Source organism: Trachemys scripta, chromosome 14 (assembly GCF_013100865.1).
Source record: "Trachemys scripta elegans isolate TJP31775 chromosome 14, CAS_Tse_1.0, whole genome shotgun sequence".
Taxonomy (NCBI): Eukaryota; Metazoa; Chordata; order Testudines; family Emydidae; genus Trachemys; species Trachemys scripta.
Genome location: NC_048311.1, coordinates 20,566,962 through 20,594,637, shown reverse-complemented (window position 1 = coordinate 20,594,637; position 27,676 = coordinate 20,566,962). Strand labels below are relative to the sequence as shown.

The 27,676-nt window shown below is 44.0% G+C and overlaps 1 protein-coding gene across 6 annotated transcripts in view; it reads left to right on the top strand.

The window, feature by feature from the left end:
- Positions 1–27,676, top strand: part of TMEM94 (transmembrane protein 94) — a 92,722-nt gene that overhangs the window by 22,126 nt on the left and 42,920 nt on the right. For 3 of the 6 annotated variants that reach the window (XR_004648176.1, XM_034790135.1, XM_034790134.1), the window contains 5 exons: positions 6,828–6,990; positions 23,113–23,232; positions 24,182–24,309; positions 24,964–25,100; positions 25,855–26,057. Coding sequence is in view for 5 of the 6 variants with exons in the window: in XM_034790135.1 (XP_034646026.1) it covers positions 6,937–6,990; positions 23,113–23,232; positions 24,182–24,309; positions 24,964–25,100; positions 25,855–26,057 (642 nt within the window). In the remaining variant the exon portion in view is untranslated. Of the gene's footprint in view, positions 1–6,827; positions 6,991–12,591; positions 12,688–23,112; positions 23,233–24,181; positions 24,310–24,963; positions 25,101–25,854; positions 26,058–27,676 lie in introns of those variants that run through there. The other 3 variants (XM_034790136.1, XM_034790137.1, XM_034790138.1) reach the window with 2 other exon arrangements.

The following is a 27,676-nucleotide window of genomic DNA, read 5'->3' as shown; positions in this document are numbered from 1 at the left end:
AAAACCCACTTCATCAGATGCATGGAGTGAAAATTACAGATACAGGCATAAATATGTATTGGCACAAGAAGAGAAGGGAGTTGCCTTACAAGTGGAGCAGCTTATATGCTGGAGGCTGTGTGTGAGCAGCCCAGGAGTGGGGGTTCTCACAGCAGAGCAGGGTAAGGCTGGCTCCCAGAGTCCAGGATTGTAGTGACCTAGCAGATCACCGATCCAGATAACACCAGAGGGGAACATCACAGTGACCCAAGGGGGTGCCTGGTCCGACCTAATGGGTACTGCTGGGGTAAACCTTCCGGCTGCCGGGCATGCGGCGTGCGCACGTCTAATTGGAATGGACATCTCGAAGAACAACATTTATGAAAGGTAGGTGATTGTTTTTTATGTAAGCCCTTCCTTGCTACTGCCTCCAGAATGCACACCTGTTACTGCAGGAAATAGTTCTTCTCCTTTCACCACACCAAGCCAAGGAGCTTAAAGTTGTGAAAGAGCCCTATATGGCTGATAAAGTGCCAGGATTGATCAACGGACTCCTAATTTCTCCCCAGGGTCTTTCATGCTCTTGGTTACTACCCCTGACAGAATCCAGCCAGTCCAATGAGAGCTGAACTGGATTCTGTTGAAACCCTTGGTTGATCTGCAGAGTTTCTGTTGATTGATTCCCTTCAAGGGCTGAAAGTCTGTGCTACACAGCTATTCTTACTGGACTAGAGAACAAGAAACCAGAATCTAGGACTGACCCTATCTTCTGCATGGTAACTTACCTGGCCCTTTCTTGTTGACATCACTTGTGTTTGGGAGCATTGTCCTTAGCTGCTGATCCTATACCCCATCCTGTGTGGTGTGAACTTTTGCATCTCACCAATCTCCATACTGCCCTGTCCTCTTTTTCTCCTGCCTGTGACATTGTTCGTTGTCCAAGGTAGGACAAGCATATCAAATTGCCAGGCCATGAGCAGAGCAAATGGTGGTGTAACATAGTTTTGAATGGCTGCTGCTTCTACTATTGCTGGAGTGCACTCCACTGACAGATTCTCATCAGCATTAAGAGACCTTGCTTCACTGAAACTCTAGGTGGTTCTTCTGAGTTGTTAAAAATCTTCTCTTCCCCCGTTTAAAAGTACTGGTAGTAGAAACTGGGATTTAAAAAAAAACAAACCCTTATTTATATTTTCAATTGCAATTAAAATGAAAGATGCACTGCAGAGCAAGGCAGAGAGTAACCCAGGAGTGGTACCCAAAATCTTTTAAATCAAATATGCAGTTTTCCCAGCCTGTCTCCCCTTTCTGCCTGACTTTTAGTTTTTGTTAATTTTCTATGCCTTTTAAAGGTGAAAGCTAATGTTGGTGAAAGGTACCAGCTTTTTCCCTCCAAGATCTACGTGCGTACCAGCACAAAGAGCAAACTCTTCCCTGCCTCCTCACTGCCCTGCCAATGTGCTTCAGACCTGACCTGGAGGGACTAGTTCTAGCGAGCAGAGGGGAGTTCAGTTTCCATCACTGCTCCTTGGCGTCTTCACATCACAAATGGAACACTTGATGGCAGTTTCAGAGACTCTTGTGCTGTCAGGGCCCTACTTATTTTTACACAAGGGGTTATGAAGAGCTGATCAATGGTAATGAGTTTAGGTTGCCGGTAATATGGTCTCGTGGTTAGAGCAACAAACTGGGACTGAGGAGACCTGGGATATCTTCCTGGCTCTGCTGCTGGCCTGCTAGGTGACCTTGGGCAAGTCACTGCACTTTTCTGTGCCTCAGTTTCCTCAGCTGTAAAATGGGATAATAATATGGACTTCCTTTGTAAAGCACTTTGAGATCTCCTGAGGAAAAGTACTACAGTAGAACCTCGGAGTTACGAACACCTTGGGAATGGAGGTTGTTTGTAACCCTGAAACGTTCGTAACTCTGGAAAAAACATTGTGGTTCTTTCAAAATTTTACAACTGAACATTGACTTAACACAGCTTTGAAAATTTATTGTGCAGAAGAACAATGCTGCTTTTAGCCATCTTAATTTAAACGAAACAAACACAGAAACTGTTTCCTTATCTCGCCAAATCTTTTTTAAACTTTCCATTTATTTTTTTTAGTAGTTTACATTTAACACAGTACAGTACTGTACTGCGTTTGCTTTTTTTGTGTCTCTTCTGCTTCCTGATTGTGTACTTATGAGGTGTGGGTTGACCAGTCAGTTTGTGTAACTGGTGCTCGTAACCTTGAGGTTCTACTGCAGTGTTTTTCAAAGTTCAGGTTGTGACCCAATACTGGGTCGCGGCATGTAAGGCACTGGGTCGCCTTGCTCTGCGACCCAGCAGTTCTGGTCAGCACTGCTGACCAGGATGTTAAAAGTCCCGTTGGCAGTGCTGCACAGCTAAGTCAGAGTAATGCCTACCTGTTCCGACACCGCGCTGCGCCCCAGAAGTGGCCAGCAGCGGGTCCGGCTTCCCGGCCAATGGGAGCTATGGGGCAGGGGGGAGAACTTGAATTTGAAAGTAAAAGTTACCAATCCCCTGAGCCAGATCATTTCCCTTCCCGCCTGGTATGTCCCATACCCCGTCTTTCTACTTTCTCTCCTCAAAGCAGCCTATATGGCTCCTGTCTAAGCACCTGTCTCGTATGTCCCTTATGTACTGACCAGTGGTTATTCTCTTTGAATCTTCAGCTATACCTCTCGTCTTCCCTTCCCTGCTCTGCAGCTTCTCTAGTACCGCGTCTTCTCCTCAAATCAATCTTTATTCTACAGGCTTCTCTCTCCCTGTGTCCCAAACTGAATCTGCCTTTACTCCCTATCCTCTATTCCAACACCTAGTTTATCCTCAGATTTGATTGTTGCAGCTACTGTTTCTTTGAAGATACATTCTGTTTTTCGAGGCTAGATACTGTGATAGATCCAGACCAGTTGGGAACAGCAGAGTAGCAGAAGGGAGATATACTGGCCACTGGATAAGCAGTTTTCTGTTCCCTGAGTGACCAGAGCAGGGGCTGCTCCAGGCTAATGGGAACACCTGACTCCAATTAACCTGCTAAGAGTCAGGTGAGGCAGTTAAGCACCTGACTCTAATTAAGGCCCCTCTGATGCTATAAAAGGACTCACTCCAGTCAGACCAGGGGGAGCCAGAGGACAGGAGAAGTGCACGCGAGGAGCTGGGAGCAAGAGGTGTGCAAGAAGCTGAGAGTGAATAGGCGTACTGCTGGAGGACTGAGAAGTACAAGCGTTATCAGACATCAGGAGGAAGGTCCGGTGGTGAGGACAAAGAAGGTGTTGGGAGGAGGTCATGGGGAAGTAGCCCAGGGAGTTGTAGCTGTCGCGCAGCTGTTCCAGGAGGCACTCTGAACAGCTACAGTTCACAGGGCCCTGGGCTGGAACCCAGAGTAGAGGGCAGGCCCGGGTTCCCCCCAAACCTCCCAACTCCTGATCAAACACAGGAGGAGTTGACCTGGACGGTAGCTTCTACCAGAGGGGAAGGTCTCTGGACTGTTTCCCAACCCACAGGGTGAATCTGTGAGGTGAGCAAATCCGCCAATAAGCGCAGGACCCACCAAGGTAGAGGAGGAACTTCGTCACAATACACAACCAGATACAACTTGTGATGCTAACTGCTAACATCTTTGAGGGATGCTTGTGTATCATGGATGGTTGTCCTGTGTAGCATACCATAGGATAGTGATCTCTAGAAAATATGGTACAACAAGAATAGTAGAATTAATTTATTTCCATTATCTTGGGTTTGCTACTGAAGACTGGGGTGTTGGAGCCAGGCTGAAGCCAAACAGAGTTGGGAAAAAGTTAAGACCTAAGCAAGTTAAAATAGTTTTTTCCCTCTCTTTGACATTTTAAGGTTCTGACTCAACACTAAGCAATAGGGTTTAACTGTTTACTTACTAGGAACTGTGCAGAAAAGAGGATGGAAGAGAGAATTGTGCAGTTTAAGATGATATCATCTAGGAAACAAAATGCCCTGGAGAGAGATACAGGCTATCTCTTCTTACACCCACACTCTCTCTCTCTCTTGCAATGACATTAGATACACTCTCTGCTTTCCTTCAACTTTGGCCGTAGGTATTTATAAGGTTACATACAAATATGTGGCTCAGCACAAGTGTAGAGAGAAGAGCCCTTAGAACTGGTGATACTATGTGATCACCTGGGTCTCTGCCTGTAGATTTGGTTCTTAATGTGGAACCCAGGGTCTCTGCACTTAAGATTTGAAATGGAGGACTTTGCTGATGCTCGTGACACTTTGTCTGCCGTGCAATCCTGGGTCCCTTAAATGCTATGCTGCTGTGGCACTGATCTGATGCCAACAGCCAGCCTACAACCATGCAGGTCACACCCTGGCTTCCACCACAGAGTTACTTTTGCAGGGTGACCCCAACACCGTCCGCCTCCACCCCCTATTTCTGTCCTGCAATGTTCCAGCACTCTCCTGGAACACTCAGAGAAGCTACTAAGTTTGCTGCTGCTTTGAAGAGACAGTAACCAGCAACTCATTAATTTAACCTGGGTTTGACAAACACTCTGTTTTAATCAAAGCACTGAATTGTTTTATAATAAAAGTAAAACAAGTTTATTAAAAAAAAAGTCACAGGTTTAAATGATACCAAGTATAAGGAATAAATATAGAAAGAGTTACAAGCAAACAATAATAAAAATATGCTTCTAAAACTAAAACTTAATTTCAGCAAATTACAATCTTTGCCTAAGCAGGTTTCTTACTATACTCAGTTCCCAGAGACTTCAATCCCCCACTCACTTGAGTGAAGGATCCAACGTTCTGTGGTTTCAAGAGCTCTGGACATTTTAGTCCCTCAATGGATAACTATGGGGTTCTCTCCCCTTTCTTTTTAGAGTCCAGTAAACATTTTAAAAGTAAGCCCAGACAAAGCTTCTCTCTCCTGTTGAGGGGTAGACACCGTGATATCTTCCCAAAGTTCATTGACCCTGCTTCAAGAGGCAGGAAGGCTTCCTGGGGGTGCAGTCTCCATCCCCCATCAAGATTAAGTAGTCGTCTTTCCTCACTTGCTCTCTCGACGGCTTTGTTTACCTTGTACGTAAATGTGCTTTTCTTTGTCTTTGGTCATGCTTTGCCTAATTTACAACAGAGACACATTCACATTCAATTAGGCGGAGCCACGTTTCTTTGTCTGGAACAAGTCTGGCTTGGACATTGCTTGCCAAATACAGTTTAAGAACACATTTGCAGCACACATCTATTAAGTCCTTTGTGGGTTTACAGTACATCCATCATGCAACAGTATCAATGCTCAGTGAGTTATTAGTTTTCCAGTGATGTATTACATGCTACCTTTTGGGTATATATCATGATGACTGTGTGCCAATGGCATTGCGGTGCTCTGAGGATCACATACTGATTTAGGCATATGGATCTCAGAAAAAAGTCAACAAACCAAGGTTCAATCATTACTGAGTCCTGTGACTGACACAGAGGGCAACACATTTGGTCAATCATGGGTTTAAGCAGAGCTCTACTGTGCAGCCTGTGGTCACCCTTCTTGTGAACATGAAGTTGTGGCCAGTGGAGAGTGCTGATGCTAGAATGCAACACTCCAGCTTTATCGAGTAGCCAAGCTACACTACATGTAAAACTGTTACTCTGCAGAGGTGGCTGCTGTGTATTCAAGAGGTGGGTGGTTGCAATCTGCTCCATTTTACACAATTAGGTACAACTCTCAGGATTTTGTTAAGCTGTCAACATGGCCATTGGTTTGGTGACGTGTGGGTGCCCCGTCCTAACCCCAGATTCAGGGTCCTTCCTATCTTGAGTGGTAGTACAGTAATTGTTAAATATTTTTCTTTCAATTAGGATCAGGGCCCCTTGAAATAGAAGTTGTACAAATACTTACGGGTCACAGTCCCTGCCCCAAATATGTAATGATTAAGTTATCCCATAGAGGGGAGCATCTGCATAACAGGATTAGAGTGAGGCAATGGGATAGGCTCCTTCTTATCATCCCAAAGATCCATTTGTCCATTGCCCTGTATCTTTTTCCAATTCCACCCCAGGCTTCTTATATGTGCTCTCTGTCTCCACTAATCTCATGCCCTCCATGAGCTCCTGTGTTGTCAATGACCCAGGTCTCAGTAAGTGGCAAGCCTCAGGCACAATGCGCTGCTATTAATAACCTGCACTGCACCTTCTGTTTGAGCTCCCAAGGCGCTCTCTATGAATATTTGATGCTTAGAGGGGCACCTGCCACTCTCTGCATCCTGAGTGCTGCTGGGATGCCCTGCTGGGAACAAGAGCGAGGGAGAGAGAAACATCAGCTCAGCTTGGCAAATCAGGTCTGTAACCTTCCTGAATCATTTAAATAATAATAACTTTAAAAAATTGAGCTTGAGCCCCAAGGTGTTAGCAACCCACTGATGGCTTATCTCCCACAAACACATTAATGGGGAGATAGAACTTGATAGATCTTTTCCATCTCTCTCTAGTCTACCACGCTGGCCAGTGCTGGCTTCACCCCTGTAGTGTATTTGCTAGCATTTTGTCCTGTCTAGTTTGCCATTGGCTTTTCCATATGTCCTTATCAGTCAGTATCCTCCCTTACTGCATATGCAGATGTATCTGCATATATGCACACACACACACAAGGTATCTGGCTGTGTCGGCTCCATTTGATGAATGGGTCATTCTTACAGACATCTGGTGTGATCCTGTATGAACTTTCTTCTTTTTTCCTCCCCATCGCTTCACCCCCACCCCTCATCCACCGCCTCCTTGCTGGATCTGCAGCGTGACTGGAAACAGGCTGAATTAATCAGCAGATTGGTGCTTCACTCTGCTGCTCCTGTCTCTTTCTCTGCAGCGCTGGGCTCTGTGCATGTTCTCTCGCCCTCTCTTGCTCTCTTTCTCTGAGGGCCGCAGTACTGGAAGTTGCTGCTGAAGGTTCCAAGTGGTGCAGGGATTCAGCCCAGATGCTCTTTAAACAGGCAGATCTGTGGATGCCCCACCAAGGCAAACGCTGCAAAGTAAGTTTCTCTCCCTTAACGTTTAAATTCAAGATGGCTTGTTTTTCCCCTGCAGCCTTCCTGATCAGATGGTGCATGAAGGGTCCTGAGGGTTTGGGGAAGGATCTTAGGGCAGGAAATGGAGCACTGAATGGGGGCTTCAGATGTGATGGGGTTTTAGCATATGGGGTGGGGGAACAGGGAAGAAGCTTTTAATCAAACTGAAGATTGTAACCTTAAACCCACTGAATGGAATCTCAAACAGTCTGAGCTACTGAGTCCTGCATTGCTGCCTCTGTGTTCAATGACTCAAGTTTATCTGTATTTTTTAAATGGTTAGCCCTGGAGTAGCCAAAAGCCCCCTACCCTGAAAAGTGGGACTTGCAGTAGACTAGATTGTGCCTAGCCTTAGTCCACAAGTCCTTAGCTAATGAATGGGAGTTAGGGAGGAAACAAAGAGGGTAGTGAAAGATGTGCCGAAGTTTGGAAAATTTCTTAGCATCACCTGCTCCAGGGAGGTGGATTAACAATTCTTGGACTAAATTCAGCTGTGGTGTAAAGGGGTGCAATTCCCACAGAGGCCAAAGTGAATTTGGACCTCTGCCTCTTTTCTGGCTTTAGGGAAATACTGTAAATATATAAATGCTAATAATAAATGGTTAACAATTACATAGTGCAAACATTCACTAATCCTCCAAGCTCCCTTGTGAGATATCTAGGTAACTAGGTTCGGGGATTTGCTGCTAGAAACAGGACCAAAGGGACAGACTGGAGAAGGTGCAGATGAAAAGTGGACTGTTACCTGGGGAGTTGTTTCTTCCCTCTTTGTTGAATAGCCACTAGAGAGAGAGAGTGAGTGAGTGCATGTGATTGAGGGAGTGAGAAAGTATTGGGCTTTGCATTATTGGTGCAGAGTGGTTTATCACGGCTATTGGCATCTAACTCCCTGCTTTAAAGCAAGCTTTTAAAAACACTTCTTTGAATGTCATTATCTGGATAAAATTAGAATCTGTTTACACCAAGATCCAGTTCTGATTTACAGGCCCTGTCAGTGCTGCTCTGGCCAGATCTCTTGTAGATTTGCAGACCCCACTAATGCTGTCAAGTCGGTTCACAGTGTCAATCTGTGGGCCCTGTTAGTGCTGAGTAGCAGGGCCTCTCAAAGCCAACTTCCAACCCAGAGCTCCTGCATTCTCCCAGTTACCGGGTGAGGCATAGGAGCTCCTCTGCTACAGCACAGGGTGGAGTCCAGATTGCTTTTCAAGTTGCTCCTGCAGGTGGACAAGGTATAGGGAGTTCTGTTTACCATTGTGTTCTATATTAATCTGGGCAGCGCTTTCTGAGGGTCACATGTGCACCCAGGTAGAGCCAACATGCAGCTTGCTGTGGTATTTGTCTATTTCATTGGATTTGGGACCACTAGTAGCTAAGCTGAGGCCATCAAATTCATGACACGTGATTCTTAAAGTATGGTTAAGGTCTGTACCCAGTGCTCCTTCCAGCACCTGTTCCTGCTTAAGTGCTGAAAGTCATGGTCCTTGCAGAGATATGGTATGTTTTGTGGACCTGTGTGCTTTATTGAGAGATCAGAATGTATTTTCTCTATGCTTTCCTGTGGCATTCATCACTGTAGTATCTGATATCAGAGGGTAGCCGTGTTAGTCTGTATCCATAAAAACAACAAGGAGTCTGGTGGCACCTTAAAGACTAAGATTTATTTGGGCATAAGCTTTCGTGGGGGAAAAAACCTCACTTCTTCAGATGGTTTTTTACCCACGAAAGCTTATGCCCAAATAAATGTGTTAGTCTTTAAGGTGCCACTGCCTCCTTATTGTTTTTGTAGTATCTGGGCACCTCCTAAATGAATGTATTTATCTTCGCAACACTCTTGTGAGATAGGAAAGGATTATTATCCCCATTTTAGAGATGTAGAACTGAGAGAGTCTATGGCAGAACCAACAGCAGATCTCAATTCTCCTGAGTCCCAGTCCAATGTCTTAACCAAAAAATCATCCTTCCTGTTTATTCAGTGTGGAGTGTGTGTGTGTTGGGAGGTTTTACAGTCCAGGTCACTGAACAGGCATTATATTGCCAGGAGCCAGGAATCAGACCTCATTTCAGCAGCATGTGTGTGTTCACGAGGAATGAGTATGAGAAAGATATTAGGGATGTAGATAGTGATGTGAAACTTGTTCTCATATTGACTTGTCCATTGGCCTTGCCCACCATATACCTATAATCTCGTACAGTGGGCTTGCCATTGCATACAATCTGTTCACTAACAAAGCAGCTGCAGTCAGACAGGGAGATCTAGTGTGCTGATGAAGGGTTTGAACAGGAACAAAATAGCTCTCTGCTATCACTAGTTTGTAATAAAAAATGTTGCCCCCGGGAAATTGCACAGTGTAGTGCATGTGATACCTGCCTCTGTGATGGGGACAAAATAAACAGACCATCTTGTCTCTTTCCTAACCAAGAATATGACTTGCAATGTTAAATGCAAATGTGTGTGATAAAGTACCCGCTTCTCACATGATTTTGAAACTGTGACTAATCCTTGTGTACCAGAAGGGCCTGATCCATGAAATAGATTAATAGCTTGCAAAATGTCAGTGTTTAAATTAAAAAAAGGCCTTCCTGTTTCTGTTAGAGGCATGCAAAATAGCCTTCAAAAAACGGGGAAAATAGTCTGCTGCCCCATTTTCCCTCTCCCATCCTTTTAATCTGAAAAAGATTTGAACCAAAGAATTGCATAAATGAAATGTACTGTGTGTATACAGGATTGGGAAAAGCCAGGCTATGGGGTATTAGAATGAGCTGCCCCGTGCTTCACTGTGTCTTAGACATGGAGTAGCAGTCTGTAGAGACCTATGTTTCTAATGAGTCTTCTGTTCCTCTTTCTTTCTTTTTTAAAAAAGTGTCTGTATTTTCACAGACATTTATAGTTATCTGATCCTGCAAGGTATCTGATCCTGCAAGGTACTCTGTTACCTCAACTCCCCATGAATCTAAAGGGGAAAGAGGACATCCCACACCTTGCAGGATTGGTCTGTAAGTGGACATGTGCAGAAGCAAATGGGAAGGTAAATATCATAAATTGTTGTGCTTTTGCCCAGCATTGTTTGGTGCAACAAATAAATATGTTGGCACATAGGTGCTGGAACTGGGGGGTGCTGTCGCACTCCCTGACTTGAAATGGTTTCCATTCTATACAGGGTTTACAGTTTGGTTCATTGGCTCTAAGCATCCCTGTGTTAGCATGTAAGTTTTTAATGGTTCTAGGAAAGCCTAGGGATTTTGTTCTCATTGCAGGTAAGCTCAACCAAGAGGCAATTTCCATACATCAGAGAAGAGAGTTGAAATAAATGTTGGGGAGAGTGTCTTAATACCTTTGCCCACGTGCACACACATGCAGTGAGCTGGGCAAAATTCTGCTTGCCTATATATATATTTTTTTTTAATGAGCAAGTAAAATACCATCCATCATAATGGTAAGACTGAACTGTTTTCATGGCACTTTTGAATGGCTGTGTGTGTTAGAGCTGGTCAGGAGCTCTCCATCAGTTTTTACATTTTTAATGGAAAATGCAGTTTCTGCAAAAATCAAAATTTTCTGTGGGGAAAACTTTGTGTTTTTTGGAAGAAAAAATTGTCTGTTGGGAAAATTGAAATGAAAGTGTTTTGTTTCAGTTCAACCCAAATCGAAACATTTCATTGAGTCAAATCGAATGTAAACGTTTCTTTTTGGGTCAATTCAACATTACTGTGTGTTTGCCTGTGCTGCCACAGTGCCTCATGGGAATTATAGTTTGGATATTTCATACTCCCATTCTCTATGGGCTGTGTTGTATGGCTGAACTACATATCCCAGGATATAATATGTATAATAAGTTTCCAGATTTGTCACTCTGTGTATCACTCTGAAGCCTAGAATGTCTGTTGAGTCAGGGGTAGGCAATGGAAACAGATCCAAGCAAGGCTAAGAGCTCTTTCTGTTCAAAATACCACCAGGTTCAGTCATCGCTGGGTTTCATGGTCTGTTACCATCCAGTTTTTAAGATTTTAGCCATTTTGACTTTACAGATTATACCAGTGTGGTGTACAGCTAGAGTGAGACATGTATCTATGCCATGCCAAGAGCCTTAGACCATTGTTATATTAAATATAACTCAACCAATCACCACCCTTACTCTACAGCTAATTTGTGTGTGACAGTTTCATTGGTTGTATGAGGGAGTCTGCACAGATTGTCCGACTGCCACACGGATGGGACAGCTCAGGTTTTCAGCTACTAGTATAATGTATGGGTCTCCAGGTGCCGAAGGAAGAGGAGGGGGGTTGACCACAGCTATAGGTGCTTCAGCTATAGGCTGAAGGGAGCAGAGATGACCAGATGGGGATTCACAGGAGCAACTAAACATTACAGGAAGAGAAGGCTTCCCTCCCTCTCAGGAGGATTGTCAGATGAAACCTCAGGGAAGATTATGGGGGGCAAGGAGAGTCCCTTTGCTGTGAGCCAGAGGAAATGCAGTGTGCCAGGCAGTTCTCCTACAGAATCTAGCAGATTATCATCAGCTCTTTAGCCATCAACCAGCCCATAGATCGGCCTGTACTTGCGTGCTGCAGCCCCTGAGACAGTGGGTTGCCTGGTGTGACAGGAGCTGGTGATCTGCCAGGCTTTGCAGGAGGAGAGCCACATTGCAGCAGCGGAACTCCTCCCTTATTTCCTCTCATCTAACCAAGCAGGTTTATTGACTGGAGAACACAGGGAAGGGCTGGTGTTTCTGTACCATCTGATCCTGTGGTGCTGAATTGCTTTTCCTCCTCCTGCTTAGCCCCCTCTCATTCCTGCAGACCCCAATGAATTGGTTATGCTGGGCAGCAACTGAATCTAGCTACCCCTTTCTGCTGCTCGTTTGTGGCCAAACTGACCTGTAATTTTTAAGTTGAAGATATTCGCTGAAAGCAGAGGAAAGATGAACTAGCTGGCTCTTCTGTTCAGCACTCTCTCCACATATGCCTGTTAGTTTCCTTTCGAAAGTAAAATCATGAATGCCTTGCTCTTCCTGCACTGTTTTTTTTCTTAATAACTACTCTGTAGATTACAACCCTGGGTCAGACACAATATCATCCCTGTGACAAAGAGCTTTAATCATTTCGTTTACCTGGCTCCTGTCATTGCTGGTGATCTGAGTAGTAATAGGACAGCGCAGGGGTCAGCTCCGGAGAGGCACCAATGTGTTTTACAAATGCTTGCATGTTCTCTGGGTCTCTTGGGTCAATGAAGAAAGTAGTTGGCTATTTTCTCTGTTACATTTCCCCATTAAACATAAGTATGCAGGGGCAAAGGGAAGGTGCAGCGCTCTAATGAAGTTTCATGATATAGGGTGAGTATTTGATTTTGTTGTAACCTGGGACCTAGTTTTCGCTCTCTTTAGATGGAGTCCTATGCTGTATATGGAGGGGATATTTAGAAGTTGTCCATGTTCCCATGACCATGTGGCTGCAGGTTAGTCTTCAAGATGTCATTTGAAGAAGTGAGTGTTTGAGATTTTTATTTGTGGACTAGCCATCTCACTGGTGCATTTGCTTTTTTACCAGTGAAGTCTCAGCCCTCTATCTCCTTAAGGAAGCGCACCTGCAGGTGATGAAAGGCTGAAGAGATCCATCTCTGAGACGCTGAAGAGCTGTCTGTTGTGCCATATGAAAAATGTAAAGGTGTGCTTTAGTGTATTTGAAATCTGTCTCCTTAGATGCTGATCACTGAATGGGGTGGCTAGATGGGAGTGTGCAGCGACTGATTTTGCTGTATCTGGGTACCTCATAAAAGAATGTATTTATCTTCACAACACCCCTGTGAGATAGGAAAGGATTATTATCATCCCCATTTTAGAGATGTAGAACTGAGAGAGTCTGTGGCAGAGCCAACAGCAGATCTCCGCTCTCCTGAGTCCCAGTCCAATGTCTTAACCAAAAAATCATCCTTCCAGTTTATTCAGTGTGAAGTGTGTGTGTGTGTGTGTGTGTTGGGGGGGTTGTACAGTCCAGGTCACTGAACAGGCATCATACCTAAAACTGTTCTTACCATGAGCTCAAGATGATTCTCCCTGCTTGTCCCCTTCATTCCTGGACTTTTTTTCCCTGTTATTGACCTGAGATCGTGAAAGGTTGTGTCTGGGTCTGTAAGTAATGCCTGTCACTTGTGTTATGTGCCAGTGGTGTGCTAGATGCTTTTGCTATTTACTTGGTGCTTTAGGTGTCTCCATCAGATAGGGTAATGTTTGTTTTGGTGATCCCTCTCCTCTTTTAGCATTCTCCCCTCCACTTCCCCATCATAACTCTCCTTCCCTTCATTACCTTATTAAGTCTCCTACCCTTGTCCACAAGAGTCTTCTTTTGTACACCTACCCTTCACTTCATATAGAGCAAGGATAGGCAACCTATGGCATGTGTGCCGAAGGCAGCACGCGAGCTGATTCTCAGGGGCCCCCCCACTGCCCGGGTCCTGGCCACTGGTCCGGGGGGCTCTGCATTTTAATTTAATTTTAAATGAAGTTTCTTAAACATTTTAAAAACCTTATTTACTTTACATACAACGATAGTTTAATTATATATTATAGACTCATAGAAAGAGACCTTCTAAAAACCTTTAAATGTATTACTGGCACGCGAAACCTTAAATTAGAGTGAATAAATGAAGACTCGGCACACCACTTCTGAAAGGTTGCCCCTGATATAGAGTGACCCCGTGGCAAAAGAATGAAGGTGTTCCAGCTCTGAGATTTAGAGCTTGAAGGGGGCACATGAGTATTTCAGGGACCCATCTAGAGCTTTATACCTGCTTCTCCTTCCTTTGTCTGCTGTGTGACATTATGACATTTCCTCTTTATTGGGAACGTGTGTCTCTACTAGACATTGGTGTGGAGTGCAGTCGTACCACACTCCAGTCTCCTCCGTAGCCTATTGGTATATCTGTTGGAACTAGCTTAGTGGTGTCTAGGCACACTGCTTTTCAGTGACAATCCCTGTCATTATTGCTGTCTTTTATTTTGTGTAGTAGAGGAGTTGCTGCTGTCAGTCCTTACCTGTGGCTGGCAGAATGAGCAACCTTCTTTGGGTACATTGCTATACTCCAAACAACCACTAGGGCATGGAAAGACGGAAAGCGTAGTGTGCCCTACACCTCAAGCTCAGTCCCTTCTGTGTGTGTAGTGTTCCAGTGGTGCAGTAGCTTGTGTATTGCGGGCGAAATTGCCTGCCCTCTTCCCTGCTGGGAATCTTTGTCAGACTCCTATGTTTAGCTCTGCATTGATGTTACCTGGTCCTCCTCCAAGAGAAACACGGAACTGTTTCCTCTAATCCTATCACCAACACGGAAAATGAGAATTATAGTAGGATTATTTTTAGCTCTGTCAAAGCTGCAGTTCAGGCAGTATCCCAGTCTCTGCCTTGCAAGAAATTTCTGCTTTAGATTTTCATTTTGCTGCAAAATGCTTTGCAACTTCATCTGCTAAAAGAGAGCAGGAAAGGGGCTAGGTGGGTGGGTTCTAGAGTGTAGCTCGGGTTAAAGCATTCGTCTCTCAGCCCTTGAAACCCAGATTCAAATTCTGGTTTGCATCACCAGTGAAAGTCCGTTTAATAGCCTAGCTTGGTTTCCTGTAGATATCCATGCACATCACAATCCTATCCAGATCTGGAATAGCAAGAGTGTGTACGTCAGAACTGAGGTGCACTTGCAGAGAGGGTGTGTGTGTGCGCGCGCGCGTGCAGGCCTTGAATAGCAGGAACGGTTGAGATTGAACTGCATTGGCACAGCTATCTGAGGAGCTTGTGACTCCAATAGCAGGAGAAGCTGCAGCTCTTGATTGAGCTAAATTGGCAGAGCAGTGTCAGTGGGTGAGGTGGGGGTGTGAAGCTTGCATGGTGCTTGCCTGCATTGTGTCAGGTTCTGGACGGTGTTAAATAGGCCTTCGCTTTTGTTAAACAGTGAAGTTCACTCAAGCTTTTTCAAGGTGTGGGGTAGCCCATGTTCCGTGACACATGTCAGTACCACCAATGTGTTTGCATCCACTCTCCTATAAGTGCTCCAGCTTGGATTTCTATTCCAAAGCTCCACTGTACTTCATTTTGTCTTTAATATTTTTATATTCCTTTTTGGTCCTAACCTCATGATCTCATCTGAAACTGCCAGTTCAATTTTCCAGTTCAACAGAGGTGGTTATTAGTCTAATGGAGAAAAGCCACAAGGGCCTAGTTGTATTCTGATCCAGCAGTGTTTCATAAACCCACTGCCCAGAATATGCATAGAAACAGCCAGGGATTATTTAAGGCTTAACCGTGACACGGTATTGGAATGTGAAAGTAAGTAGTCTGGTAGTAACATTACTTCTATTATGGTCATCAAATGGCCACTTGTTTGCTCTTTCAGTAGCCACCTTCTATAACCTGCTCCTGTGGACTCTTGTTGTCCTAACTTTGCAGCTCTTTATCCTGGGCTGACCTGCAGGAGGCAGAATAACATGGCTGCCCAAATCCTGAACTTTGGGGGGATACAGTAAAATTTCAAGGATACGAACACCAGAGTTATGGACTGACCGATCAACGGGACACCATGTGAAACCAGAAGTAACTAATCATGCAGCAGCAGAGAGAGACACACACACAAAAAGAGCAAATACTGTACTGTGACAGTGCTGCATCTTAAAGGTAGGCACATCTGGGCTGCCTGTCCCCACCCCACCCCCACGCGCAGGGCAGCCACTTACAGCTAAGAGGTGAAGATGCTGGGGCTGGCAGCCGGAGCCAGCAGAGCAGGAGAAGCCAGGGCCATCCTTAGGCATACGCAGCTGCGTAGGGCACCATGAAATTTGGGGCACCAAATTGCCCCAATTTTCTTGGTGCCCTAGGCAGCTGTGTGCTGCATACGCGACAGCACCAGCCCCAGCAACCAGCCCTATCCCTCGGCCAGCACCCCCGCAGGTTGCACCCACTTCAAGGGGCAGGGACTTCTCTAGGAGGGTGTGGGGCCCCGGACAACTTCCTCCACCCTGCCCCTTACCCTTTCCTCTGCTCTGCCCCCAGCCCGCCCCCATTCCATCTCTTCCTCCAGTGACCCCCGCACTCACTGGCGGCGGGAAGCAGAGCGACGCGGCCTCAGCCCGCTCCGCTTTCCTTGCCCCAGCCATGTCGCTCGGGTTGGGGAAAGTGACCCCCCACATCTCCTGCCTCCCAGACCCTGGGGGGGGGAGAGACCTGGAGCCCCACACAGCCCCCCAAATGGCTAGGGATGGCCCTGGGAGCAGCGCTGGGGCCTGCACCGCTTTCACCCCCCCTCCCCAGTGGGAGGGGGATACAGTGTTTACACAGGGGCACAAACACCCCCCTCCCCCCCAGAACTTGGTCTGACCCAGGAAAAGAAGCTGCTGGAGCTGAGGAGGGAGCTCAGCTGCTGCTGAAGCCTGGCCTGGAGTGTCAGCTGCTGAATCTGGAGCCCGAACTGTGCTTTGTTCAGAGTTACAGACAACGTCCCTTCCTGAGGTGTCCGTAACTCTGAGGTTCTACTGTAATAGCAAAGCAATCTGCCTCCATTGACCCCTAAACCTACTAAACTCCTGCAAAAAACTAATAACTCCTGCAAAACAAACAAACAAACACAAAAAAACCCCAACCAGATCACAGTGTTTCAGAGGCTAGATTCTCCAAGAAAATCTGAACATTTAAAAAGGTACCTCACCAAGGAGAGTGTTTCTGGGTCATAGTGTAGAGAGATACCTCCTTCTCTGTCTCCAAGTGAACACATGGCAGGCAAATCAAGCACAAATAGCAAGGCTGAGGAAAATCAAATGGCTACCGAAGCCAGCGTTCTGGAGATGATCTCTGAGTTTCAGTTCATGAGAGAGGATCGGACAGCTAAGCTTCTTGCAGTATAGAAGGAAGTTGCTGACTTGGAAGAGCAAGTCATTGTGCTAGAGACTGGCCTAAGAGAAGTAAGTGAGAGGGAAACAGAGCTGCATGGCACTGATGGTGCAGAGAGAGAGAGAGATCTACCTGAAATCGGATGAGATAGAAAATTGATTCTGATATTGTTCCTTCTCAAGTAAGGGACTGCCTGAAAATGTGGAAGGAGACAATCCAATTCAGTAGGTAAAAATGTTGATCCTGGAGTTGTTGCATCTGAACTCTTTGAAAGGTGTAAAAGTGGAGAGAGCACACAGGACGCCACTCCCCCTGCCTGGGCCTTATAAATTCAGAGACCTAATTGTGAAATTTCATGATCATTAGTAGAAAAATTTAATTATGAAAAAATCAAAATGTATTCAGAGCTCATTCTCCAAGGCCACAAGCTGCAATTTTTCCATGACCTCTTTGACCTAACTTTAAAAAAGGGAAGAGAGCTGAAGGAAATTACAGCAGCACTCGGAAGGGCAGATTTTTTGCTAGAGATGGGGATTCCCATTTAAAGTCTCATTCAGCTTCCAAAATTAGTATTATATATTAAGTGTCTTCAGACAAGGCAAAAATACACTTCAGTCTCTTGGGATAGAAATCCATACCTCAGATGTACACGAAGATTCTCCAGAAGTAGTAACTACAGTTAAGCTGCTAAAAAAACTCTTAGGAAATGATGAAACAAGAAAAAGAAAAGACAAAACACTCTAGAGAATACATTGGCAATGGCAGAAGTAAAGCTTAACAAGAGAACTCGGATACTTAAGGCATATCCTAGAGACTAACCAGAAGGGATTTCTTGGGAGTCATTAGGAATGAACAGAACTATATCAATGTTATAAAGAAAATAGTATAAAATTTGCTTTAGTTGGGGTGATCGGTAAAAGCTGTGTACTGTATTTTAAAACATAGAGGAAATAAAGGACAATAAGAGGGGAATTGGTGGTGTGGGTAAGGGATGAAATCCCAAGAATGGAGCAGACCACAGAAAAGGGGGATGGGGTGGGGAGTCTTAGAGGGTCTGTGTAAATCCTTGTAACTCAAAATAATTAGGTGGTAATCTATCCCTAAGGGTGGGGGGTGAGGTCCCATAGGTGGAGAATGCACCTCCTTTGGATTGAAAGAGAAATAGCCCAAGTGTTCTTGGTGAGAGTACAGGGGTTTAGGGTTCAGCAAAGCATAGTCACTTGGAGACAGTTTTACCTGTTACTTTAAATCCACAAATAAAAACAATGTAAGGGGAATGCAAAAGAGGGGAGGGAACTGGGAAAGTGGGGAATTAATACAAGAAATAGATATGGAAGTGTACAAACCCAAACCAAGCCCTATTCAGGCACACAGTTTTGAATGCAACATAATAAGAGACAATGACAACACAAGGGGTCATGCCATCAAACAGCTAAAAAATCACAATAATTTCAATTGTTTAAATAAATTGAATAGTTACTCTCAATGGTTCTTTCTTTTAAAGTGACATGTTTGCATGTCAGAGGGCTACATCATGTAATTGAAAGGGAAAAAGCCCTGGTAGAACTTTAAAACCCCCGCTCAGATTATTTTACTTCAATATACTCATTTTCAGGAGGGACAGATTATGAGCATGAAAGATGTAATTGGTTTCAAGAGACATGTTTTGTTTCAGCTAAAGAGAAGAGGAATGGGCATAACATTTGATAATCACTTACCTTTTCAAGTTACAGTTCAATGTAAGGAGAAGGAGGGAAGTTATAGATTGTTGAAGGACACAGTTGCTGGGTAATTAATAATGATGGGCTCAGTGTATGCTCTCAACCAGAAGGACTTCTGTAAAATACTGCAACACTCCGGGGAAGGGGAAATTGTACTTGGAAGAGACTTCAATTGCACATCTATTCCTGACTGGGACAAATCTGATTTAAAAGACCAGGGGGATAGGGAAGCGGGAGCAGCATTGACTTCTCTGTGCCAACAGCTCAATTTGTCACCTTGATGGAGAGAATTGAACCCAGTGGAAAAAGATTACACATTTTATTCACACCCTCATCAGTTATATACTAGAATAGATGTAATGTTATTCTGTAAATCCTTAATGAAGCAGACACAATCTGTAGAAATTGGCAACATTACATGGTCAGATCATGCAACAGTAAAGTGATATTTGATACTGGGATGGGTCCCAGGGATCACTTTTTTGAGGGGTGGGGTGGGGAAGTGAGCTGCCTTTTTCTCCAAGAAAAAGATTGGGTTGCAGAAATTAAAAAGGACATTGTTCAGTTCTTTCAGATAAATGATATTGACAATATAAAGAGAGGCTTTCTCTAGGAGGCAGGTAAAGCACTATTTAGGGGTCAGTTGATAAGCAGAGCCTCTCACCTGAAAAAAGAAAGAGCTCAAGAAAAAATAGAATTACAGCAGAAGATAAAAAGGTTGCAAGACATGCATAAAAACACAGGTTCAAAACCATCTATAACAATTAACTAAATATACGGGGAAAATTGAATATGTTGGTGACAGATGCCACTGAAAAAGCCCTTAGTATACAAAGCAGAAGGTTTCTGAAAAAGGAAATAAAAGTGATAGCTTAAAGGGATTCAAGAGCAATGTATTATTCCACCAGTTAGAACAATCAGCAAAAAGATAGTTACACACCCTAATGAAATGTGCTACTTTTGTTGCTGCTTATAAAAATCTCTCTACCTCAGATACTCCCAAGTTCTGAAGTTACTTCCAGATTTTTTTTTAATTAATAGACTTTCCAAAGATAAGCAAAATTTTTAAGACTCTTTAGATAAAGAAGTAACAGAAGAAGAAATCCTAGTGGCAATAGCAAGTATGGAAAGTGGTAAAACTCCAGGACCTGCTGGCTTTCCAGCTGAATTTTACAAGGTATTTAAGGAGGTATTAGTGGGTCGCTTGAGAGCTACCTTCAACACTATTCTGTTAGGGGAGGAACTTCTGCAACCTATGAAAAAAAGCTATTGTGGTTATTCTCCCTAAAGATGGAAAAGATCTCACTATATGCATTTCCTATAGGCCCCTATCACTGTTAAATCATGGCATAAAGATTCTAGCAAAAATACGAGCTAGCCGATTGCAGTCTATGCTCTCAGTTTATATAAACCCAGATCAAACTGAATTCATTAAGGATAGACAAATCTCAGACAGTATTAAGAGAGGACTTGGAATCATCCGCAATACCAAATAAAAATAATCTGTTTCTTTTATTGTCACTAGACGCAGAGAAAGGAGAGAGAATAGTGGGACTTTCTGTTTCAAGCCCTGCCCTATGTGGACTTTGTCCCCCAGTTCCCTAAATGAATAATTGCTCTTTACATGAGCCGAGAAGCAGCCGTTTGAGTTCATGGTGTTTGTTTGAATTACATAGAGGGACTAGGCAGGGATGTCCATTGTCTCCTTCATTTATCGCACTGGATATGGAAGCTTTAATACCGAGGATAAGGAACAATGAATCCATCACAGGAATAAAATTTGCAGGGTCACATCAGAAAATAGTGTCATATGCAGATGATGTAATATTATTTTTATCTAAACCTATATTTCTCTCAAATTAGTTTCTGATGAAATCTAGAACTTTGGGAAAGTGTCTGGATTTAAAGTAAATTATGCCAAATACTGAAATGCCAGAATCTGAAAAGTCTTTCCTCCAGAAAACATTTGGGTACAAACGGGTGGCAAATTCTATAAGATACCTGGGAATTCAAATCTCAAACAACATAGGAGAGCTTCATGATTTAGTGTCAAACCACTACTTCAGGAAATGAACAAAGATCTGGGGTGCTGAGGGAAGTATTTAATTTCTTGGTGGGGAAGTATAGCTGCAGCCAAAATGAGCATTCTGCCAAGGATATCTTTCTTGTTTCCAGATTTTTCTGGGATTATCCCAGATAAAACCCTACGAGGATATAGAGGATGTCAACATTTTTATGGAATAAGGAAAGCCCAAGAGTGAGTGCAGATACTCTGAACAGGCCCATTAAACAGGATGGATTAGCTGTTCCAAATATTCTGATATACTACACCTCTGCCTCAATATAACGCTGTCCTCGGGAGCCAAAAAATCTTACCGTGTTATAGGTGAAACTGCGTTATATCGAACTTGCTTTGATCCGCCGGAGTGCACAGCCCTCATGTTATATCCGAATTCGTGTTATATCGGGTCGCGTTATATCGGGGTAGAGGTATACTTAGCCAGCCAGCTCAACGTAGTAGTGAATTTGGGGTGCTCTAACCCAGCCAAACACGGGGTATTTATTAAACAAAATAATTGTGGCAGTAAGAATGTTGCTAAACTACCGTAGATTAATTAAAAAAAAAAAAATCTCATCTTCCAGAAATTTACGCACATCCTTTAGCAAAGGCTACTCTGTGTTTAGGATATAATGACACATAAAATAAGTTCCTTTCCCTTGCCAGTCTCACCCATTACAAATAATCCAGTTCTTAACCCAAATTGTGAACAAGAGAGCTTCGAAGATTGGGAGAGCCATGGAATACACATGGTGGGCCAGCTATTCAGTAAAAAACAAACAAACCCCAAAACATTTCTAACTTATTTAGAGATCAAAATTAACTTTAACTGGCCCACTCCCCCCTTGTACCAGTACTTTCAAGTGAGGCATTATGTTTCTCAGCTTTCTAAGAAACCTGTTACACAGAAAGCTAATTTTAATAGAAGAGATGGCATCTGATCAATTAGGAAACAAAAATTATAACTAATTTATATCGATCTTTGCAGACAGCTTTTCTAACAAAAAAGTGTCTATGTATAACACTCTGGGAAAAGGAGGTGGATAGACAAATTACTCTAGAAGAATCTGGTTTGATCTAGAAAAAAGGACCAGCAGCCTCAATCTGTATCACAATAAAATAAAATTTCTTTAAGATACTGTTTCAAAGGTACCTCTCACCATTCTGTGTGTGGGTGTACACACAGAGAGAGAGAGAGATAGTGGTGAAAGAGGAGATTTTATGCATGTATGGTGGACATGTCCAGTTGTTAGAGAGTATTGGGATGCAGTCCGTAACCTAATATCACAAATTTGTATTACCAAATGATCCCTTGGTAATCCTTCTAGGGCAGAAATGGTCACACGGGGGGGAAAAGAAGAATTGATCTCTTATCTCCTAGTAGCTGCTCGGTTGTTGGTAGTCTCTCACTGGAAAAAGAAAAATAGCCCAACCATCGAGGAATGATTTTTTTTTTTTTTAAAGGGAGATTATGATAAAATTAACACATCAATTATGTACCCAGTAAAATAGAAAGAGGGCAGGTAGATTCTTAGATATTTGGTTACCTTTTATTCAATGCTCAAAGTACGTTCACCTGTAAGAAAACAAAAATAAAAAAACCCAGCATGCTTGTTTTTTTTTTTTTTTTAAATATTAACATTTAATAGTGCTGGTCTGTTACATATGTGTACATAGAGATTTAACTTACATAATTTAATAAAATCACTAGAAGCAACATATTATAGGCCTTGTAATGATGCTCACTCTGTAATATGGTAACATATTAAATAGAAAGATCTGATGACTATATTCCTTTATAATGTCTCTAAACAAAAGCTAACTGTTGTAGTGATTGTTTTGTTCCTGATATTTATATGGCAAAGATTTGTAAACTTGTTAAAAAATTTAAAAAATGAAACATTAAAAGAAAAGCAATGTATCCTGCATCATTAAAATTTCAGCCTAACTGTCTATCTTGTGCTGCTTGTTTTTAGCTTTTGTCTCAAATTTGGGACTCAATAGATACAGCTTATGACACTTGCACCTGATCTAGATTGGAGTGGTGACCTGAAGGGCTCCAGCTAGGACATAAATTCGTAACCTGCTCTTGGCAAATCACCTGGGATCCCTAACAGTGATATCAGTTTAAACCTCCCTCGCTTTTGGGAGTCGAGCATGCTCCCTTTGTAGCATTCCTAGTCTCTGCCAGCCAGAGACACTCTTGTCTTCTGGACCTCGTCTCTCAGTTCTCCTGCTGTGATGGAGCATTTAGCTGTGTGTTCACCAATGTGTTTCTTGCCTGCGATCATCTTTGCTTTTTATTCCAGCAGGCCAGTCGAAAGTTCATGGGAGGGTGAGAACATTGCAGATGATTCCAAGGCATTCGGGGACGTAGTGCTTTGCCAGCAGGAAAAAGCCAAGAAATATGATGATGAAGCACTAAACAGACTGTTTTCTGCTCTCCAGGATGAGATGACCTCAAGTTTGGGCCTGACCACAAAGAAGGCCCTCACTATCCTGAGAGACCAGCTGTCAGCACTGCTGGAGGGGCATCAGAAGGAAAGGAAGAAGGTGATTTCATGGAAGGTGAGGCAAAAAAAAAAAAAAAAAAAAAGCCCACAGTAGGTTCTGACCTTCCCTATCGGTCTCTCAAAACCCTAAAGTTTGGAAATTGGGAATTAGACCAGTTCCCCGTATGGATCGCACAAAGGACCTATGGTGCATCCCCAAGCTTTCCGAACCCTTGCTAAGCTAAAACTCTGAGTTAATTGAAGGTCAGTTACGTTAGGGTCTGCTTTTGTGGAGCTTCTAAGTTCCTTGGGGCTAATGCTAGGAGCTATTCAAGGTTATAGCTCCTTTTCAGCTGTGCAGTTCTGGAATTTAGGAGCTTAACTTCAACCCAGAGATTCCTCGGAGCAGCAAAAGCTGAAACTCCTACCTGGTCAGCCTCCCGCCCCTTCCAGCATTAGGAAGGTGAATGTGTGCTGCCTTTTCCTTCTCCCTGTACCCGGAAGAGCTTTGTAAATTTGGGGTTTACCTGTATTTGAAATATGATCTCTGTAGAGAGAGGCTCCAAAGTTGTCTCTCTCAGTGCACATAGGGAGTTGTTTAGAGCAGATGGGGCTATGAGGCTTAACATACTCTCCTGAGGCTTCAGCTACTGTTGGGGCGTTCTGTACATTTAAATACAAAGCTCTAGAGTCTTATTTGTAGTAATTCCATTTTAAAATGTCTGTTCTCCCCTCTGGATCAGTGACAATGAGACATCCTGGCACAGCCGCCTTTGTATTGTGCCAGGGCATTGCGAGGCAGTGAGCATTCACCCAGGCCAGTCATCTGATCCACTGCTAGTGTGTTAGCACTCACATAAACACTGACGTGAGAAGCTCTTGACTGTTTTGAGGGTTTTTGCAAACGATGTTCGCTCCCCAGTGGTTTTGTGAACTTCTACCGTCCCCCCATTATGTTATGCTTCTTAAAGGACTAGATCTGTGTTTAGCTGACACTGAGTCTCTCTGCTACTCTTGCTTTGTAGGAGGTGTGGAGGAGCAGTTTCCTGTACCATGGTAACCGTTGCTCCTGTTTCCATTGGCCGGGTGCATCTCTGATGCTGCTGGCAGTGCTGCTGCTGTTGTGCTGCTATGGGAGCCAGCCACACGGGAGGTGAGCAAAGCATCCTTTGCTATTTGAGGGGGAGTGGGGGTAGTTTTATACTGTATCTGTAGTGCATATGGCTGTCTTAGCATTGTGGTCGCTAATTCTTTTTAATCACTGGGCTCATTCATGCCCAGATCGTGTCCCCATCAGCTCCTTCCCCCAGTCTCTAACAAACACTCGTTTTGGGAGCTCATCCGCTTCTCAACAATCCCATAATGGATCTGATGGAGGGAATGAGGCTGCCTCCCTTCGGGAACTGTACAAGCTCCTTTTTGTAGAGTGGTACCAGACCCCCTGATGTCCTGGGATGTGGGAATAGAGAGGGATAATCCTGAAACTGAACTGGGGGTTGGGGTGCCTCATGGAAGAGTGCTGAGAGCTGCCACTTGGACCTCATCATTCCCTGGCTGTATTTTATAAGGGTATCTCTGGATCAAAGCAGATCTTGTCGAACTTCTCCAGTGGAATTGTTCTAAAGACAAAGCATGAGCTTAATGCCTTTGCTTTGCTTTATGAATAATGTTAGTACTTGAGTCAGTGGGATGAAAGAATAAAGGGGCAGGTAGGTGAGCATCTATATCTGTGCCCGGGGGAGCATATTCTGCTCCTTTACTCACATGCCTCTTCTGCTTCTTGGTTATTTCCTGTTGCCTTACAAAGCCAAGGTGCTGAGATTGTGAATGCCCTGGCACTCCTCCTCCTCGTCCTCCTGAACCTCTTCTTGATTGGACGACAAGAGAGGCTGAAGCGCAGAGAGGTTGAAAGGAGGCTCCGGACCATCATCGACAAGATAAACGGTGAGGTCTCTATGTGCCCTCTCCCATTTGGGCTGTCATGCATGCACTCACAGCTTCCCCCTCTGTTGGATTTCTCTCCAAACCTCAGTGTCTCCATTACTTGTATTCAGATTACCTGTCTTGCTCCATCTCATACAGAGGCAGGCTGTTGAGAGCCATGCTTTCTGCACCACCCTCTTTAGATGTGATGTGCTGAGCTGCGATAATTCAAATGCTTTGTACCTTAACCTGGTAAGGCAAATGGCCATTATGTCTGTGTGCTGGAGTAAGTCGGACTCTGAGCATCTCATAAAAATATCTGCCTTCCAGCAAGCAATAAGAGAGGAGAACGTAGGGACTGCAGCACCCTTTCAGCAAGAGACGTGTGTGTGGGAACAGCTGTGAGTGAGCACCCCCCCAGTTTGGACAGCAAGCCTGGGGGGAACCTATGCCTGGCAGAAGGTGGAGTAATTATTTTCAGCCTGGGGCCCTTTGGGACATTCTCTTGGCCTTTGTCTTGCATAGGTTCATCTCAGCATTACCTGGCGTTTGGTGTATGTTGCAAATTGGCTATTGGTAGCTGTCTGTACAGGATGGGGAAATATGAGGGACCTTCCCTCCCCCATGGGGGAATAAAGGAAATGGCAGGAGATCATAAGGACTGTGTGGGATTAGCATTGGAGGGATCATTCTGTGGAAGGTAAATACCTACGGGCTCACCAGCCCTTCTCCAGCGGGGCTCTTCCTCATTCTTTCCTGTTCTCTGTGCTTTCAGATACCCTGGAAGATGGCAAAGAGCCGAAGTGGCCAGACTCCATGTACCCCGACCTTCACATGCCTTTTGCCCCATCCTGGTCCCTCCACTGGGCCTACAGGGATGGTCATCTCGTAAACCTACCCGTCAGCCTGTTAGTAGAGGGAGACGTTATCGCTCTGAGACCGGGGCAGGAGTCTTTTGCTTCTCTGAGAGGGATTAAGGTAACTCGCTTGTTTTCTTTCTGTGCCATGATGAAAGATTGTTTCCCAGGATGATCTTGTTGGTGACTAATTCCCAGAGAACACAGTATTCTCATTGTGTGTTTGATCTCTTCCTACCTTCGGAACACTCAAGAGCTTCACCTTGCACTTCATTTGTGCAGCTAAAAGTGCTTTATATTAACAGCTCTCCCGCCAACCCCCAAACCGCAACAACTTAGTCACACAAATGATGCCAAAGCATAATGTTACTTGTCTCCCACAGGACAGAAAAGGAGTGTATTGTGCTTCTGATCATAACTGTATTAAACCATCTGACTAGATAATTCAGTAGGACACCTTCCCATTTTGAAACCGTGGGTGTTGCTTTTGTGCCAGAAGATGGTTTTTAGGCAGAAAGTCACTGTCACTAAAGATCTTAAATGAACCTGTGTGCAAAATACTCCTCTCTGCTCCTTGCTGTGAATTCATTGCACTCACTTTGCAGACAGAACTCGCAACATGAACACGGTATTTCCGTATGGAACTCTAGTGTAGAATATGCCTTTCTGATAAAAGAAGGGGACTGTACCCTGCATTTCATATGGAGAAATAAAGGCTTATCTGCTCTCACCTTCTCCTTTCTGCTCTCTGATAATGTAAGGTTGTTGTATAGGATACATGGGGGGAAAGTGGATGAACTTTCTAAGAGGGCTGGAACTACAAGCTAAGGAAGAAATTGACTGAGAAAGAGCAGGAGAAAATGTTTAGGTTCTCACTGCAGGACAGCAAGTGGTATCTGATCTAGACTTATCTGTTAGAAAATCATGCTTGATCATGACGGTCCCTTCTGACCTTGAAGTCTGTGAGTCTATGCATATCTCCATCAGATTGCAGAATAATTTCAGGGAATCTTGGAAGATGGGGAGGGGCCAGTACTGGTGGGAATGTTACCTGGACAACATCTTAGCTCATGTGTGGTATAATTATCCACTGATCAGCTCTTATTTGGGAACAAACTGTGAACAGCCTGCTGTTTCAGAAAACCCTTCCTTCATGGTGTTTGGATACTGAAGCTTGCCCTTTACAATGTAGCAAAACAAGCAGCAGGGCCTGGCTTTCCTCCTGGCTCTGAAAGCAGCTCTCATAGAATGGAAACTTGTGGGATGATTTGTTTAGCGAATGTACAGAGTTGGTGGTACAAACAGGAGCACTTGACAGAACAAAGAGAGCACTTAGATTAGAAAAATTTAAAGATGCTGGGGCAAAGAGATGAAGATAATAGTAATACTGTATGCTCTTCAGAAGCTCTTAGCCAAGGAGCTCACATTGTTTTACAAATGTTAAAAGTTAAGCCTTACAAATTCCTGTGAGGCAGATAAAAGAATTACATGGATCATTTCTCTGCTTGTAATGCAACTACTTCTGGGCTGGAATGCAGCAGGTGTTCACAACACAGCAACACCAGTTTCGGACAAGAAATGAAAAAGAGTGCCACATTCACAAGCCACACAGACAATTATTATAGGTAATTTAAAGAAGTGGAACGAAATTACCAAAGCTACAATTTGGCCAGGGCATCAGAAATAACATGCCTCTCTTACAAAAGCATGTTAGAGATCTTTAATAGGTGCAAGTGGGCA